The sequence below is a fragment of the Arachis duranensis genome, chromosome 1 (genome assembly GCF_000817695.3).
Source record: "Arachis duranensis cultivar V14167 chromosome 1, aradu.V14167.gnm2.J7QH, whole genome shotgun sequence".
Lineage (NCBI taxonomy): Eukaryota > Viridiplantae > Streptophyta > Magnoliopsida > Fabales > Fabaceae > Arachis > Arachis duranensis.
This window is the reverse complement of record NC_029772.3, coordinates 4,507,861-4,523,775: the sequence shown is the minus strand read 5'-3', so window position 1 is coordinate 4,523,775 and position 15,915 is coordinate 4,507,861. Positions and strand designations below refer to the sequence as shown.

Here is a 15,915-nt window from a genome sequence, read left to right as displayed (position 1 = left end):
CTCATCAGGCATATTCTTTGACCTTAAAATCTCATTAAAAATCTTAGTTAATCAATTGATATTTTTTCCTCCAAGGCCCTTCCAAACCTCAATCGGGAGATTATCGGGTCCTACTGCCCTGTAACAGAATTGCCAGTTTCATGGACTCTCACAGGAGGACCCCAACAAGTTCATATCTAATTTTCTGCAGATCTATGACACTGTTAAAACTAATGGAGTGAACCCAGAGGTTTACAAGCTCATGCTCTTCTCCTTTGCTATAAGGGACAGAGCGAGGTTTTGGCTAGATTCTCAGCCTAAGGAGAGCCTGGATACATGGGAGAAGCTGGTCATTAGAATTCTAACCAAGTTTTTTCTACCTCAGAAGCTGAGCAAAATTAGGGTGAAAGTCCAGACTTTTAGATAGAAAGAGAGAGAATCCCTCTATGAAGTTTAGGAGAGGTACAAGTAGTTGATCAGAAGATGCCCTTCGGACATGATCTCAGACTGGACCATGTTGGAAATCTTCTATGATGGCCTCTCTGAAATGTCCAAGATGTCATTGGACCACTCTACTGGTGGTTCACTCCACATGAAGAAGACACCTGAAGAGGCACAGGAGCTCATTGAGATGGTCACCAATAATCAATATATGTACACTTCTGAGAGAAACCCTGTGAACACTGGGACTACTCATAAGAGAGGAGTCATGGAGGTGGACACTCTGGATGCTATTTTGGCTCAAAACAAGCTTATGTCCCAAAGTGACCAGTTGAGACTTAAGCTCAAAGTTGTTGGCACCTATGGCAGGTATGGATATGCTACGCCAATAGAAGTCAAATATGGGTGCATTGTAGGAACCAATGACCTTTCTTGTGTCTCCTCTAGCGTCTGGATTAGCTGCCATAGTTGTACCTTCAGCTTCCTTCTTAAAGAATTCTGTGAGATTTTCTCCAGCTCTGCTAGCTTGAACTTATTGCAAACACCGCTTTAAGGTTCTCTCAGGTTCATGATCAAGATCAAGAAGGGATTCCTTATCCCCGTTCCTACTCATAAACAACAAAAAACAAACTAAGAAAAGGAAAGAATGAGAGTTTCTATGTCAGAGTATAGAGAACTCCTAGTGAGATATTTTAAAAGAAATAAAAGAAAAGAAAATGAGAAAGTGTTAAAAAAATTCGAACTAGGAGGCAAGAATGTATCTTTAAAATTTTCAAAAGTTAAAGAAAAAGGAAATTTAAAATTTTTGAAAATTCAAAATATTCTTTTTATTTTTTTCGAAAAAAGAATTAAATAAATAAAGAAATAGGGAAACTAAAGAAATATCAAATTTAAAATTTGAAATTTAAAAATAAGATAATTAAAGTTAGATTTGAAAATTAAAAGATAAGTAAGATAAAGATCAAGAATCTAGAAAGATAAACAAGATATGAATTGAAAATTTAAAATTCACTAACAAGAAACACCAAACTTAAAATTTGAAATTAAAATTAAAATAAAGAAGCAAGATTTAATTTTTAAAAATTTTTTAAATTTAAAAATTGAAAAGGAAAGTGATTTTAAAGATTTTTGAAATTCAAAAATAAAACAAACTAAAGAGACACCAAACTTAAAATTTGAATTTAAATAAAGATAGGATAAATATTTCAAGAATTTAAAATTAAAATTTTGAAAATTAAAACAAAAGATTTGATTTTTTTTAAATTCAAAAAAAAGAAAACACTAAAAAAACACCAAACTTAAAAATTTTTGAAATCAAATGCTACTGTTTTCAAAAATTTTGAAAGAAAAACACTAAATGACACTAACGTTAAAAATTTTGAAATCAAAGAAGAAAAAATAGCAAGAATAATTCGAACACAAAGAAAGCAACTAAAATCAATTTTTGAAAAACTTTGAAGAACAATAATTAAATAAAAATAAGAAAAGGTACCTGATCTAAGCAGCAAGACAACTGGTAGTTGTCAATCATGAACAATTCTCGACAACAGCGCTAAAAACTTAGTGCGCAAAATCAAAATTCGCACAACTTCACCAAAAAGTGTCCGGATCATCCAAGTAATACCTCAGGTGAGTGAAGGTCGATCCTACGAGGATTGTTGGATTGAACAAGCAATAGTTATCTTGCTAGACTTAGTCAGGCGGATAGAAAAGGGAGTGTTTATTGTAAGCGCATAAAACAAAATAATAAAGAAAGCAGTAAAGAATTGGTGTAGAAACAATAGAAAGAAAACAGTTTAGACCTTGGAGATTCTTATCTTTCCGAATTCGTACTTCTTACTGACTACTTTAACAACGAATGATTCATTCTATGGCAAAGCTGTGAATGATTAACGCCAGGGTCAGTAATCAATGAATCTCCTCTAATCTATATCAAACGCTAAGGTCAGTGGTCATTTAATCTGAACGAGGGTGAAACTCACGTAATTCAATCTCTCTTAATCCTACTTAAAATGCCACAGACAAGGTTAGATCTTTCAGATTAGAGAATGAAGCTCGGTATTCTAGCCTTAGCACCACAAAAACCTTAATTACCCTAAACTGACAGGATTTCATGTCACTTATCCCAATCAGCCCAGGTAACCCTCAGTTTAGGTGATGTATTCTCAAGCTGTAGTTCAATAATATCCGGTCAGGGACTCGCAAGAACTCATGTAAAACAATGGGTCATACTTCCGTTTCACCCCAAATTCATTAAGATGAAGAACGACAATACATCATAGAATGGAATCAAACATATATTAAAATAAAGAAGTAATAATATTAATCCATGGGAATAAGTAGAGCTCCTATCTTTAACTAGGAGGTTTAGTTGCTCATGACTTATAGAAAAGAAAAGTAATATGTGATGATTCGGGAGAAGATCCTAAACATGGGTGATCTCCTCCTATATATACTAATCCAATAATTACTAGACCTAAAAAGATATTAATTCTAATTAAAAATTACAAAAAAAGAGATAAAATCAATTAAGGAGTGCAAAAATCTACTTTGAGACTCAATTGGTGAGTGTTTGGGTTGAAGGTTTGGTGTCCAACTTGAGAAATAGGTGTTAAATGCCCATTTGGGGGTGAATTCGCTGCCCTCTGCTCCTTAGCTGGTGTTGAACACCAGTTTTAGGTGTTCAACTTGGGAGGTTGGTTCTTCTTGGACGTTGAACTCCAAATGTGGACGTTCAACGCTCATTTTGGACAGTAATTTAATGCTTTCGTGAAAAATAAAATTGAGTATAGAATAAAAATTGCTTGTTTCACAATAAAAAATATTAACAAAAATAAAAAATCTTATAGAATACACATTTCTTTTTGAATTAAAATTTAATTGCAATTTTCAATGTTTATCAAAATTTACCTTTCACCAATAAATATATATATATAAATGTTTATATCTCGCTTGACTCTACCTATTCTCTATTTATTACATACAACTCTCAACAAATGTGATACATTTTTATATACGTCATTTGATATTTAGTTAACTTAATTTAAGAGTCAAGTGTAGAATATAAATCAATATTGAGAAGAGATTTTAAGTTTTTACAATAAATAATATACGTTTTTTTTTAAAATTAATAATTAAGAACATATACGTTGTTTTAATTTAGTTTTTTCTGTAGTTGGATAAAAATTTAATATAAATAATATTTAAATTTTATTTGATACAGGATTAAAGATATAATCTATAGATGTGAAATGATCAATGTTAGAGATATAAACTAAAGTTTTAGAATTTTATAAATAAATGTGTACGTATATTTTCTCATAAAAATTAAAATAAATTTATTGTATACTGTATTTTTTATAATTAATCTAATTATTTTGTGAATTTTTTTGTTATGTAATTTTATTTATTATTTGCATAAATAAAAAAATATATGAGCTTAAATATATCAAATAATATTTTTTTTAAAATAAATTTTAGTATAAGCCTACAAGAACATCTACATAGTAGTAAAAATCATGAACATAAACCCAACAAGCATATTCAAAATGTTGAGGGTTCCCAATAAAAAGCCCAACGTATAAGCCCAATAAACAACACGCTTCCGTGAATTCAACGTAAAAGTCCTCCGTGAATTCGGGTGTGTTTGGCAAACATGTTAGGAATAAGAGAAGCACGTTTGAACTTTTTAAAAGTTTCACTTTTTTGTTTGACTATTTTTATCTTCCTGACGCACGTTCAAGAGAAGCTAAAATTTGTAGCTTCTGCATTTCACGTTCATGGATGCTTGTTGTCTTTAGAAAATTAGGTGAAATTTTATTTCTTTTTTACTAACATTATCCTTCATTTTCTTTTATAAAATGATACTAGTAATTATTACTTTCACAATAATTCTTTGTAATTCTTCTTACTTCTTCATAGTTCTTCATTTCAAATTTTTTTTCATTAAAATAGTTCAAATTTGTTTTAATCACCAGCAAATTGAATATTTCAATCTTTTTTATTATTTTTAATACTCATTTTTATATTTTAATTTTTATATTTTTTATTGTATTTTTTACTTATATTTTTTTATTATATTTTTTATTTATATGATAAATATTTTTATATTATTTGTGTAGTGTTCTAATTTCTCATGTTATGTTTTTATGAGTTTTTTTATCATTTATTATATTATTTTTTATATGTATGTTTTTTTATGAAATCCTTTTTTTTGTTTGGCTTTTTTATTTATTTTATTGTATTTCTTTTATTCATATGACAAATGTTATTGACTTTTTTTAGAATATTTTTATTATTTTTATTATATAAATTCTTTTTTTTCTATCCTTTTCTGCATTATATTTATGTTGTGCATGAAATTTTTTATTTTTATTTAATTTTATTCATACGAATTTTATTTACTTTTTATTATATTTTTTTGTTCATATGATACATATTGTTGATTTTATGAAATTTTTATTATTTTTTATGTGTATGATTTTTTTTTATTCTTTGAAATACTCTATTTTTGTTTTGTATTAATTTTTTTATTTTTTATTCCGATTTGTAAAATTTGTAATTATAATTATTATATACTACGTTTATTATCAAAATTTTGTATAATATAAATTACGATCCTATAAAAAAGGACAAAATAAATAAAATGTTAATTATAAATAACAACAAAACCATAAATAATAAAAATTTATAGTAAAAAATAATACTAAATTAAAGAGTACTAACAGTACTAGAAAAATTAGTCTGATTTTGCATATATAAAAAAATTATTTAAATTGATGTCTTTTTTAATAATTTTTTATCTAAAAGTGATTTTAATTAGTATAATCCAAACAACATTTATTTTACTACAATCAATCTTGATATAAAAATTGTCAAACAAAAATCATGTTAACTCATTCTTACTTTTCATCAAAATCAATTTTACAAAATCAATTTTATAAAAATTCTCGTTTGCAAACTGTAATCCAAACACATACTTCAACGTTGAAAGTACCAGTAAAAAATAATAAAAACCCTAACCCCAACTCACCAGAATCAGAATTGTCGACCTCTTTATTCATATCATAGTTCCGGTGATTCTGGTAAGTCCTCCGCCTTCTCTTCTCCGATTCACACGTGTGATTTTGTGCATAACCGAATTGAAACTACATGTGCTTCTCTCCTGTTCTGCGTTGCTTTTAGAAACAGGATAGAATATGACACTGAAACAGAAACACTAAAAATTATTTTTTGTGTATTATGTTTGTATACAATAGACAAGACACTAATGTAATGTCTAGTATTATGTTTGGATACACATGGATAAGACTAAAATATTATATAAAATGACTAAAATATCCCTGTGATTCCAAATTTTCTACATCAATACAAATTAATTTAATAAAAAATGAAAGTACTTAGGACGAAACTTGAAAAAAATATTTGAAAAGGCAAAAAATTTTAATAAAAAATATATTAGTATTTATATTAAAATAAAATTTATAAATATAATTATTTTATTTTAAAATTTATTATTAATATGTAGAAATACATATGGTTAAGATTAACAAAAAAATAAATTTGAGTTTGATTAATAAAAAATTTTGTTTAAGTTAATAAGTTAAATTAATTTTAAATAAAAAATTAATTTAAAAAATCCATTTTTACATGAAAAAAATTAGTTTTTACATATAAGAATCTATTTTTATTTAAAAAATTAAATTTTTTTTATCTAAAAACTGATTTTTCTTTAAATTATATAAAATCAATTACAATTTATAAATTATTTTTTAACATTTTAAAAGGTCAATTTTACTTTTGATAATATTTATCTTTCAAAAGTTCTAAGATTAATTATTTTTGTTATTATTTTTATTACAAATCAAATAATATAATATAATGTTAAAATAGTATTGAAGTAAAACGATAAAAAGAAAAGAATTATCTATCCCAATAAAAAATTCTACAGAAAAGAGAGAGTAGCTGAAAAAGAAAGAGATAGAGAAAGAACAGAAGAAAAAAAGGTATTTTTGAACAACGCAATAGAAAAAATAAGAAGGGGTAATAGTGGAAAAAAAAGAAAACAAAATTTATAAAATTGTCCGTGTCCACTCTTCCAAATCTCGTGTCCATCATTGTCCTTCATAAAAGAGTGGACACAAAAGTATAAAAAATTGTTTCGAAGACAATATGTCCACTGTCCATGTCTCTACTTCCAAACAAGTGTTGTCCCCGAAAACAAACGCTACTATTGATTGATTCTGAAATCAGGTTGCAGTTAAGAGAGAGATATGGGTTCTGTTGGAGATAAAAGAGGTAGGGATGATGTCGATGATAAATCGAATAAAACGGTTGTAATCACTGAGGAAACTTCGGAAGAACAACTTTATGATTATTATAGACAGTCTTTAAGCAGTGAGGTGCTTTTAAATTGACGCTTTATTTTTTTTTTCTTTGTTTTCTGTTTTATGCTTTTTAATATAATCTCATAATTTAACTCCTTAGTTTTTTTTTTCTTCCAGGGATTCAAAGTTCCGGAGTATGGAGGTTTAATACCGGGCGGAATTGGACCCTATAAGATGTATAACGAGGATCGTAAGCAACATGTGACCGATTTGGCTAAGCGATGCTTGAAATTCTACAATAACCAAAATGTTGTGTCTATGATGGTTTTTGCTTTATTGAGTTTTATTTATGTCTATAATCTCATTCACTAATGATTATTTTTATTGTTGTTATTACAATGTAGAGGGCGAGTTTTGAGTTTGATAAGATTGACAAGGTTAATAGTCAAGTTGTTGCTGGCTATATGTTTTACATTACTTTTACTGCATGCTCTGGTGGTAATGCATCTGAAACCTTTTATGGCGAAGTATGGGAAAAAATAGATCGTACCACCGATGTCATGTTCTGTGGAATGGCTACTAAGCAGGTACCATCATCATTTATCCATATTTAGGGTGTGTCTTGGCATTTTAATTTGTTTATTTTAGTTATGACTTTGTTGTTGTGTGTGTGGATGCATTTTTACTTTGATAATGTGGTTTTGCTTTGTGATTACTTTATCATAAGGTTCTTAGATTGTGACTCATAATTATCTGTGATTGTTAAGTTCCTTGCATGAGTAAGCATCCAAACTATTAATGATATTGCTTCAATTTTTTTCTCGTCAAGATATCTTATTTGGTTTTAGCTTCATGTTCTTTGTATATGTTTTTTAATAATTGGCATAAAGTATTTCATAGTTTTGATTAAGTATTGTATTTAAACATTTCTTCCTTATATTTCATGTGGTTAGTATTTTCTCATTGATTATTTGCATTGGAGTTAATGTAACATGCTGAGATTCTCTTTCAATGTATTATCCAGGAAGCTGGTACATCTCAGGAAACTTGTACATCTCAGGAGGCTGCGGGTACATCTGAGGAAGTGGGTACATCTCAGGCCTAAGTTGTGGAATTTGAGTTTAGGTTCATGTTCTAGTTGTGTGTTTATGGTTTCTTCAATTTGTGAATGGTGGTTTTGAACTGGAAGTGCTTCAAAATTTTCTCTTTCAGAATATCAATTGACAAAAACTAGATTTCTGTGTTGTTTCGATGAGATAACTGACCCGAAAATTGAACATCGACAAGTTTTACTAGTTGCGAATGTTCATCAATTTGCTCATCAAAGTAGTTCACTAGTTATACCCAAAGCTCCTTGGTTCTGTGAAAAGCCAGCTACTTTGGGTTGCTGAGGAAATGATTTATGTGTTGGGGATTGGTTTCGATGCGCTTTTGGTGTCCCTTTTGAGGCAAATCAATGGAGGTGATTTCAGTGATGGAAATTTGTGGTTGTGTTTGAAGATGGCCACACTTTTCTTGAACAAGTGGCAGTGCTTGTTGGAAGAAGAACCCAATGTTTTGTCATGTGCTTTATATGTGTTTCTTAGAGTTTTGGCTGATCATTGTAGAACCAACAGGCCGAGTGATCAAAATTTTGAGACTTTGAGGAGATTGGAGGTTCATTTGTGTGTGAAGATTGTGAGGGAAGAGTTTCACTTGTGTTTAAGAATCGGCAGGGATTTCATTCGGTTGTTGCAGGATTTGATTCATGTTCCTGAGTTTAGAGATATTTGGAAGGATTTGATGCTTTGTCCATCAAAGTTCAATACTTCAAGATTTATAAATGTTTTGCAGCTGTACCGCACAAGGACTTGTAGCAAGTATGTTTTGCTTAGAATCAATCCTGAGATGGAGACCAGATTGCGGTTTTTGATGACATATGTTAAATTGGGACATCAAAAGAGGCACCAAATATGGTTTTTTCAGAAGTTTCTTCATGAACCAGATAGAGAAACTATCATAGTTGATATAGTTAGATTCATATGTTGTGCACACCATCCACCTAATGAGATCATTCAATCAGACATCGTTCCTCGATGGGCTGTTATAGGCTGGCTTTTGAAGTCATGTAGGAGCAGCTATGTTGAGAAAAGTGTTAAACTTGCTCTGTTTTATGATTGGCTCTATTTTTATGAAAGTGTTGACAGTGTGATGAACATAGAGCCTGCAATTTTGTTGATGGTGCATTCTATTCAGAAGTACATTGACATAACACACAATCTTCTTGAGTTCTTGTTATATCTTGTGGACAACTTTGATGTTCAGGTGGAGAATAAGGTTCTCATAGCTAAGGGTGTATCATCAGCTCTTCAGTTACTTGCCAAGAAGGGTGTGATTCATTCATATGATGTTTTGATTTATTGTCCTGCACTTTCACCCAATCTGAAAGAGGGTCTGGGAAGGTTGATATCAGGTGTAAAAAGCTAGGATGCTGTAATGGAGTTCTGCCAAATCTGTCTTTTATTTGAACTCAAATTATCTGAAAAATGTTGAGTATGAGCAAGCAATGCATACAAATAGAAGGCCCACTTATTGTAACTTCATTTGGAAAAACTATTTTAACATTCAGATTCTTATTTTTGAAGTCTGAATTCATTTAACAATAAGAGAGCTTCTTGGCTAAAATGTCATTATAAGATCAATCGGAATCGCAGATACACATATCTCGGAGAAAGGAAAAAAAAAATGAGACTATGAATTGAAGACAAAAATGAAGAACAAATTGAATAGAGAATGCTGCATGATCCTTTTACAAGCCAATAAGCTCTAAATTTGGTGAACTTACACGTTTATAAGGTTAATATATTGGCAAATTCTCTGGTATGGATATTGAGAAACATCTATACCTATGGATTCTGATGTGTATGGAGAAGAGAGTGATGCGTAGAACAAATGCTCCTGCACTTCTGCTTTGTACGAGGGCCCGCATTCCGAAATGCCTGGCAGCACAGTAACCCAAACAGAAAAGATCACGTGTTGTCGGAGATTTATGTTAAAGATCAATGTTTGGTTAATGTGAATTTGGTGATTAAGATTTGAGAATGATTTTTGATAAATGGGCTGAAGTTATTTGGGCTCATTTAGGGTTGTTTATTTTTTATGCTGCATACTAATTGGACGAAAGAAAAAACCTATATTATATGAAGACATAAGCCATTACAAAATAAAGGAGAAGAAAATGATACACTGACACAGTATTGTAACTAAGAAGTTACAGTCTCCTCCACCATAAGGACTAAAATGTTTCATTAATTTATATTGTAATAATATTTTTTATTTTTGAATCGATGACAGTTATTTTGTTGTTCTAAAAAAAGAAATAATAATTAACACGGTAACAAAAAATGTAATTTTTTATTTAGCATATATTATGTGATTAGTAAAAAATAAAAAAAATAATTAAAATTTAAGATATTAATAAAAAAATATTTGATGTTACTATAATATTATTATAATAATAAAAATAATAATAATATGAGGTGTATGTATTATTATAATATATTTAAGTTACTTTATTTGTTATGGAAACATGAGGAATGTTAAATTTTTTACTAAATACTTCTTTGATTCTTCGTTCTCCATTACATGAATGAATGAATGTTTGGGAGAAGGGTGGGTTTGGGTCACGAGGGGCGTCTGTTGGGAATGACTTGGATCTGTATCTTTCTTTCTTTTTTTTCCAAATTAAAAACCGGCATCGTTTTATCCGAACCAGCAAGTTACCGACCCGGTCGAACCATTCGGTTCAACAATTTTCATCACCATGACTCTTACGGATCTGAAATTGTTCTTTGGTTATGGATCTGAGTACTAGTTATCGCTTGGGCTACTATCTCATTTAAAATAAAGGCCAACACAATAATCATTCACAAAAAAATAAGGCCCAACTAGCAAAGTCCTGCACTGCCGAAAATTTTGATTGCCCACCAACTATGTTATCCCAAAAAATTGTTTAACATCATCTTTCCATTACCAAGGATACTTAACAACTAATTCTCTGCGCCCCTATATCATCTACATCTGAAAAGCCTCTCTCTTTCCATCTTGTGTCAGGAACATTGATTGACCAAGTCTATCCAACACAACAGATGTCGTCCAACGAATGCATGCACGTGGCATCCACACCTCTAGATATTCCTTTCAATTCATACCACAGCCTTTGCCATATATATTTTGTCACACATTTTCCATCTTCACCTTTCTCCGTTACTGTGTACTTGTTCCGAGTTACTTCTCCATATCCTTTGTCTGTCCACCCTGATCCCCATAAATTTTTGACTATATAATATTCTTCCCATTTATCTTTAATCATTTTTGTTTCTCGACCAATAACCAAAACAGCGTGGTTATTTTCAACATTCTGAATAGCTTTTGGATCGGCTGGACCATAGTAAATGGCATCCTGACTAATAAAATAAAACAAAAATTAGTATTGTAAAATATAAAATAAATTTTATATAAAAATAATATTATACTCACAGGTTCTAAAAGATAAAATTCTCTTAGTACAAATAATACTAGTAATAACCGGCTGAGTTTCCAATGTTTTCCATATATCCCACACCACTTCACCCTTTCTAAACTTATATTCAGCCTACATCAATAAATATAAGAATTAAAAAGAAAGAAAAAAGTAAAAAAAAAAAACAAACATATAATCAATTAAATTCAATTTATTTTACTGCAAATATCTAATTAACTTATACCTCTCTGTTTTTTGTATTAGATTGTTTTTCTCCCACAAAGGGACAAGTTTCCTCACTAACATATCCATTCTTGAAGGCCCAGCTGAAAGCGAAATAAGGTATCACTCCAAAAATTCCCGTCCTATCAGGCTTAGAAACTCCAAAAACATGCTTGCTCTCTGGTTCTTCCTTTAATCTCTGATATTCTCTGTCCGTCAAAAAATTATTGATAAAATCTTGAGGGGAGATGGTAACTTCTTCTTGTTCTTCGGATTTATTTATTAGATTGAAACGAGCTTCTATACCAGCGGCCAATGTCATAGCCCAGCAATAACCTAGTGTGTGTTTGGATTGTGGTTGGTGAAACTGGAGTTTGAATAGAAGTTATTTTATAGAATTGATTTTAGATAGAAGTAAATTTGTGTTAACATGATTTATATTTGGCAACTCTTTACCAAGATTGATTTTGATAAAATAAATTTTGTTTGGATAATATTAGTTAAAATCACTTTTAGATAGATAATTACTTAAAAGGACATGACATTAAATTATAATATTATTTTTTTATACATGTTTAATTTTTTATATTTTTTTCTTATATATTTTTTATATAGTATATTGGTGCACGAAATTGTGATCACTACAACTTCGTATATAGAGAGGAATAATAAGAATTCTATAAATAATGCAATAATATGTATAAAGGATAAAGTTAGTAAAAGAAAAATAAATATGAAAGGTATTAGCTAAAAGCACGTTAGTGCAACGGAAAAGCTAGAAATTATTGCTTCTTGTAAACATGGGTTTAGGAACAAAAGCACTTCTGTGTTTGTAGAGAAGAAAATTAGCCAAACAAAAAAGTGAAGCTTTCAAGAAGCTCTAACATATTTTTTTCTTTCAAACGTGATTACCAAACACACCCCTAATAAAAAATTATTTAGTTTTCAATAAGTAGTTCAATATAAGTAATTCAATATATGAATATATATATATGTATATATGGTGATTTCTAATCATTCCTCTCATAAATTCAAGTGTATTTTATAAAATACTTCTAATCTATAAAATGATTTTATCTTCGTTTTTTACGGTATTTCTCGGCCCGACAGACCAACCATTTAAGGGTTTGTCGTTGGCCAATGGATTGCTGCATGCACCAAGCGGGATTCAAACTCCCGACCTTACTTAAGCGGACTAGTGAGCTATCCACTAGACTAACCCAACTTGGTTTACCTTAGATATTGTTGATGACGATGTACTTTCCATTTCTTTTGAAGCCATAGTCCTAAAATAGTAATTGAAATTAAACATTGACATCTTTTATCAATTATTAACAAAATAATATATAAAATAATAATAATAATAGTAATTGTTTCAAAAGAAGTAACAATGGTCTATATTGCAAGTGTCTTACAATCTTATTAAAGATTGTATTCAAACAATAGAAATTGAAGAGTTGATAAGATAATAGCCTTTCTCAAAAAACTTGTTCTCAATATTTTTTATTTAAATATATTTATAAAATACTAGAAAAAGTATTTTTTTTATATTTCAAAAAATTTGTTCTCAACATTTCTTTTATTTTTTTTATATTTATCAAATTTCTAATAGAAAAACAAAAAAAATATCTTCCAATCCAGTGGCATTCTAATCCAGTCCTTCCTTTGTCCCACTTTTACCTTATTTCATCCATCAATTTTATAGATTAATTCCAAATATAATGATTCGTTCTCATGGACTGTTTTGCTTTTTTTTTTGGTACTCTAAATAAAGAAATAACAATAAGAACAAGATAATGGATCACTACTAAAAACATTGGTGTTGTTAAAAACAATTGGAAAGTTTTCAAATGTTCCTGACTAGTGGGGGTGTGTTTGAAATTCGTTGAAAAAAAAGAAGCACGTTTAGACTTTATGAAAGTTTTAACTTTTGGTTTGATAAACTATTTGTTTGATATTATATATTTTTATAATTGTGATTTTTGTATATTATGTTTGTTCTTATTTTTTTATAATATGATTTATTGATTCTATTAGGTAGAGTAAATTAAATAAAAATTTAACGATAAATAATAATAATAGTAAAAAATTATAGCATACTAAAAAAATACTAAGAATACTAAAAATATACTATATAAAAAAATCATCAAGAATTTTTAGATTTGTTTCAATTACTATAAAGTAAATATTTAATTTTTTTATTATTTTTAGTACTCTCTTTTATAATTGTAATTCTCATATACTATGTTTTAGTGTAATTTTTTATAATATAGATTATACTTCCATTAAAAAAAATAAATTAAATAAAAAACTAATCATAGATAATAATAAAATCATAAACGTTGGATTCCAAATTAATATTAAGAATAAGATTATTGAGAGTACTAAAATAAGAGTACGATGTAAAAAAATACTAAAGTACATTCTTAGTTAATACTTAAAAAAATGTAACATATTTGATTAAATATTTTTTTATATATATATCTAAAATTTATATTGTTTTATTTTTATTTAAAAATATATTTTATCTATTTTTAATCTAAAAGTGATTTTAAATAGTATAAGTCAAACAATATTTATTTTACTATAATTAATTTTGATATAAAAATTACCAAACATAAATTATTTTAACACAAATTTATTTTTTATCAAAATTAAATTTACAAAATCAATTTTATGCAAATTCCAATTTACAAATTATAATCCAAACACACCAGATGTATTACGTTCATAAAATAATAGAAAGTTTTATTCTGTTCCTCCCACAATTTCCAAGATAGCACATATTTTCTTGGCCTCAAAAGTGGGAACTTCTTAACTGTATCGCCAACTTGAACACCCTTAGATTCATAAGCCTGTAGTTGATTATACTCAAATACGATAGAAGTTTCTTAGCATCTCAGACGAAGTATCATTAAATATAGTGACGCCCAAATAATTAAAATCAATAAATTAAAATCAATTAAAATCAATAACATTTAACAAATTACGAAAAAATTTGCAGTTGCAGGTTGCACTACCAGAAATATGGTCATTAGTAATGAGAAGATACCCACAAATAAAAAATAATAATAAATTTATATGATCGTATTAATTGATTGTAATGTCTTATATTTCTGTAGTCAAATTTTATATAAATTTATAACGATTTTATTTGTTTGTGGCTAACTTGAAATAAATTTTCTTAATTACCACAGATTCATTGATTAACGTGACAAAATTAAACAATTTTTACCTCTCCTATTTAATTTAGTGTTTTCCTCCATCTTTTTCAAAAAAATTTTTATACAGTTTATATTTTTTCAAATTTAAACTCTAACCTAAGATAAATTTGATTTATCAGGTGCAAATTTTTTTAATTTCTCAATTGTTAATTTTTTTCTCTCTTTTTGAGTGGTGCCACTGACAAATTAATAAAATATGTTAATGATTTGATTTTAAATATTGTTCATGATGTGCAATTTTCTTCCTTGGTATGATTCTTAAATTCTGCCATATTTTTGAATTACGAGTTTTTTTACCTAGTACTAGCTATGCGCTTATTTGGTTAATTTTTTTTATTTAACAGTAGTTTTTTAACGTGATTGTGTTATTTATTGTCTGTATAAAAATTAGATTGTGATGTAACTTAAGAGATTAAATTATATACATATAATTTTACTATTTGAATTTTTTAGTTGTTACATTTTTTTGTCTGTGTTCTTGATCAAATACAATTTCGGTGCCCAATTTCATAGTATCGATGTCCAATTTTATAGTATGCATAAATTTAAAGACTTTGATAATGAAATAAAATGATTCAATTGAAAATGAATGTTAAAATTATAAAAAAAAATACCAAAAAAGTACAAAAAGAGTACATATTTATATTTGATAAAATATTTCTAACTAATTTTAGAAAATAAAAAATACTAACTATAATTGATTGGAATAATAACTAATTTAATTACTCATTATTAATTACTCATTGTTAATTTATGGTAACATTAATGAACAGAATCTTAATTTTTAAAATTCAGAATATTAGTTTTTGTTCAATAGTTCGGGTACTGGACGATTTGGGGAGATCCGTTGGGTGGTAAGGTGAGGTTTTTGCCTGATTCAGGACTGTGGAGATGGAGTTGACAGCCGACTTTCCGAGTTCTTAATGTAAAAGGCGTTACCTGCAAAGATACTTCAATACCAAATCAGTTAAGCGTGCAGACGAAAAAATAGGAATAAAATAGTGTGTGTCGTGTCTTGGGGGAATTTTGGCGCTGAGGATTGGAAAGTAGAGAGAGAATTATGGTTACAGGTTACTAGTGCAACTCTAGCTCATTCCAGTATTTCACTCATGTGGGGATGGGTGCATGGGGTTGTGTTTGGGAGTAGGGGTTGTGGGTTAATTTAGAAATTTTTAAGTGAACAAGTTTTTAATAATAATTTAAAATAATTATAATATATTAA

General features: G+C 28.6%; 1 protein-coding gene across 1 annotated transcript; it reads left to right on the top strand.

Moving 5' to 3' along the window:
* The first annotated feature begins 6,665 nt into the window (after nt 1–6,665).
* On the top strand, nt 6,666–9,323 carry LOC107473210 (uncharacterized). The gene is made up of 4 exons (XM_021135264.2): nt 6,666–6,821; nt 6,924–7,055; nt 7,151–7,333; nt 7,771–9,323. The coding sequence occupies exon 4, from the start codon at nt 8,142–8,144 to the stop codon at nt 9,210–9,212; it is 1,071 nt and encodes a 356-aa protein (XP_020990923.2). The 5' UTR covers nt 6,666–6,821; nt 6,924–7,055; nt 7,151–7,333; nt 7,771–8,141; the 3' UTR covers nt 9,213–9,323.
* The last annotated feature ends 6,592 nt before the right edge of the window (nt 9,324–15,915 follow it).

Coding starts and splice junctions, on each gene's coding strand:
- LOC107473210 (XM_021135264.2), top strand. CDS start 8,142: ATGATTTATGTGTTGGGGATTGGTTTCGATGCGCTTTTGGTGTCCCTT.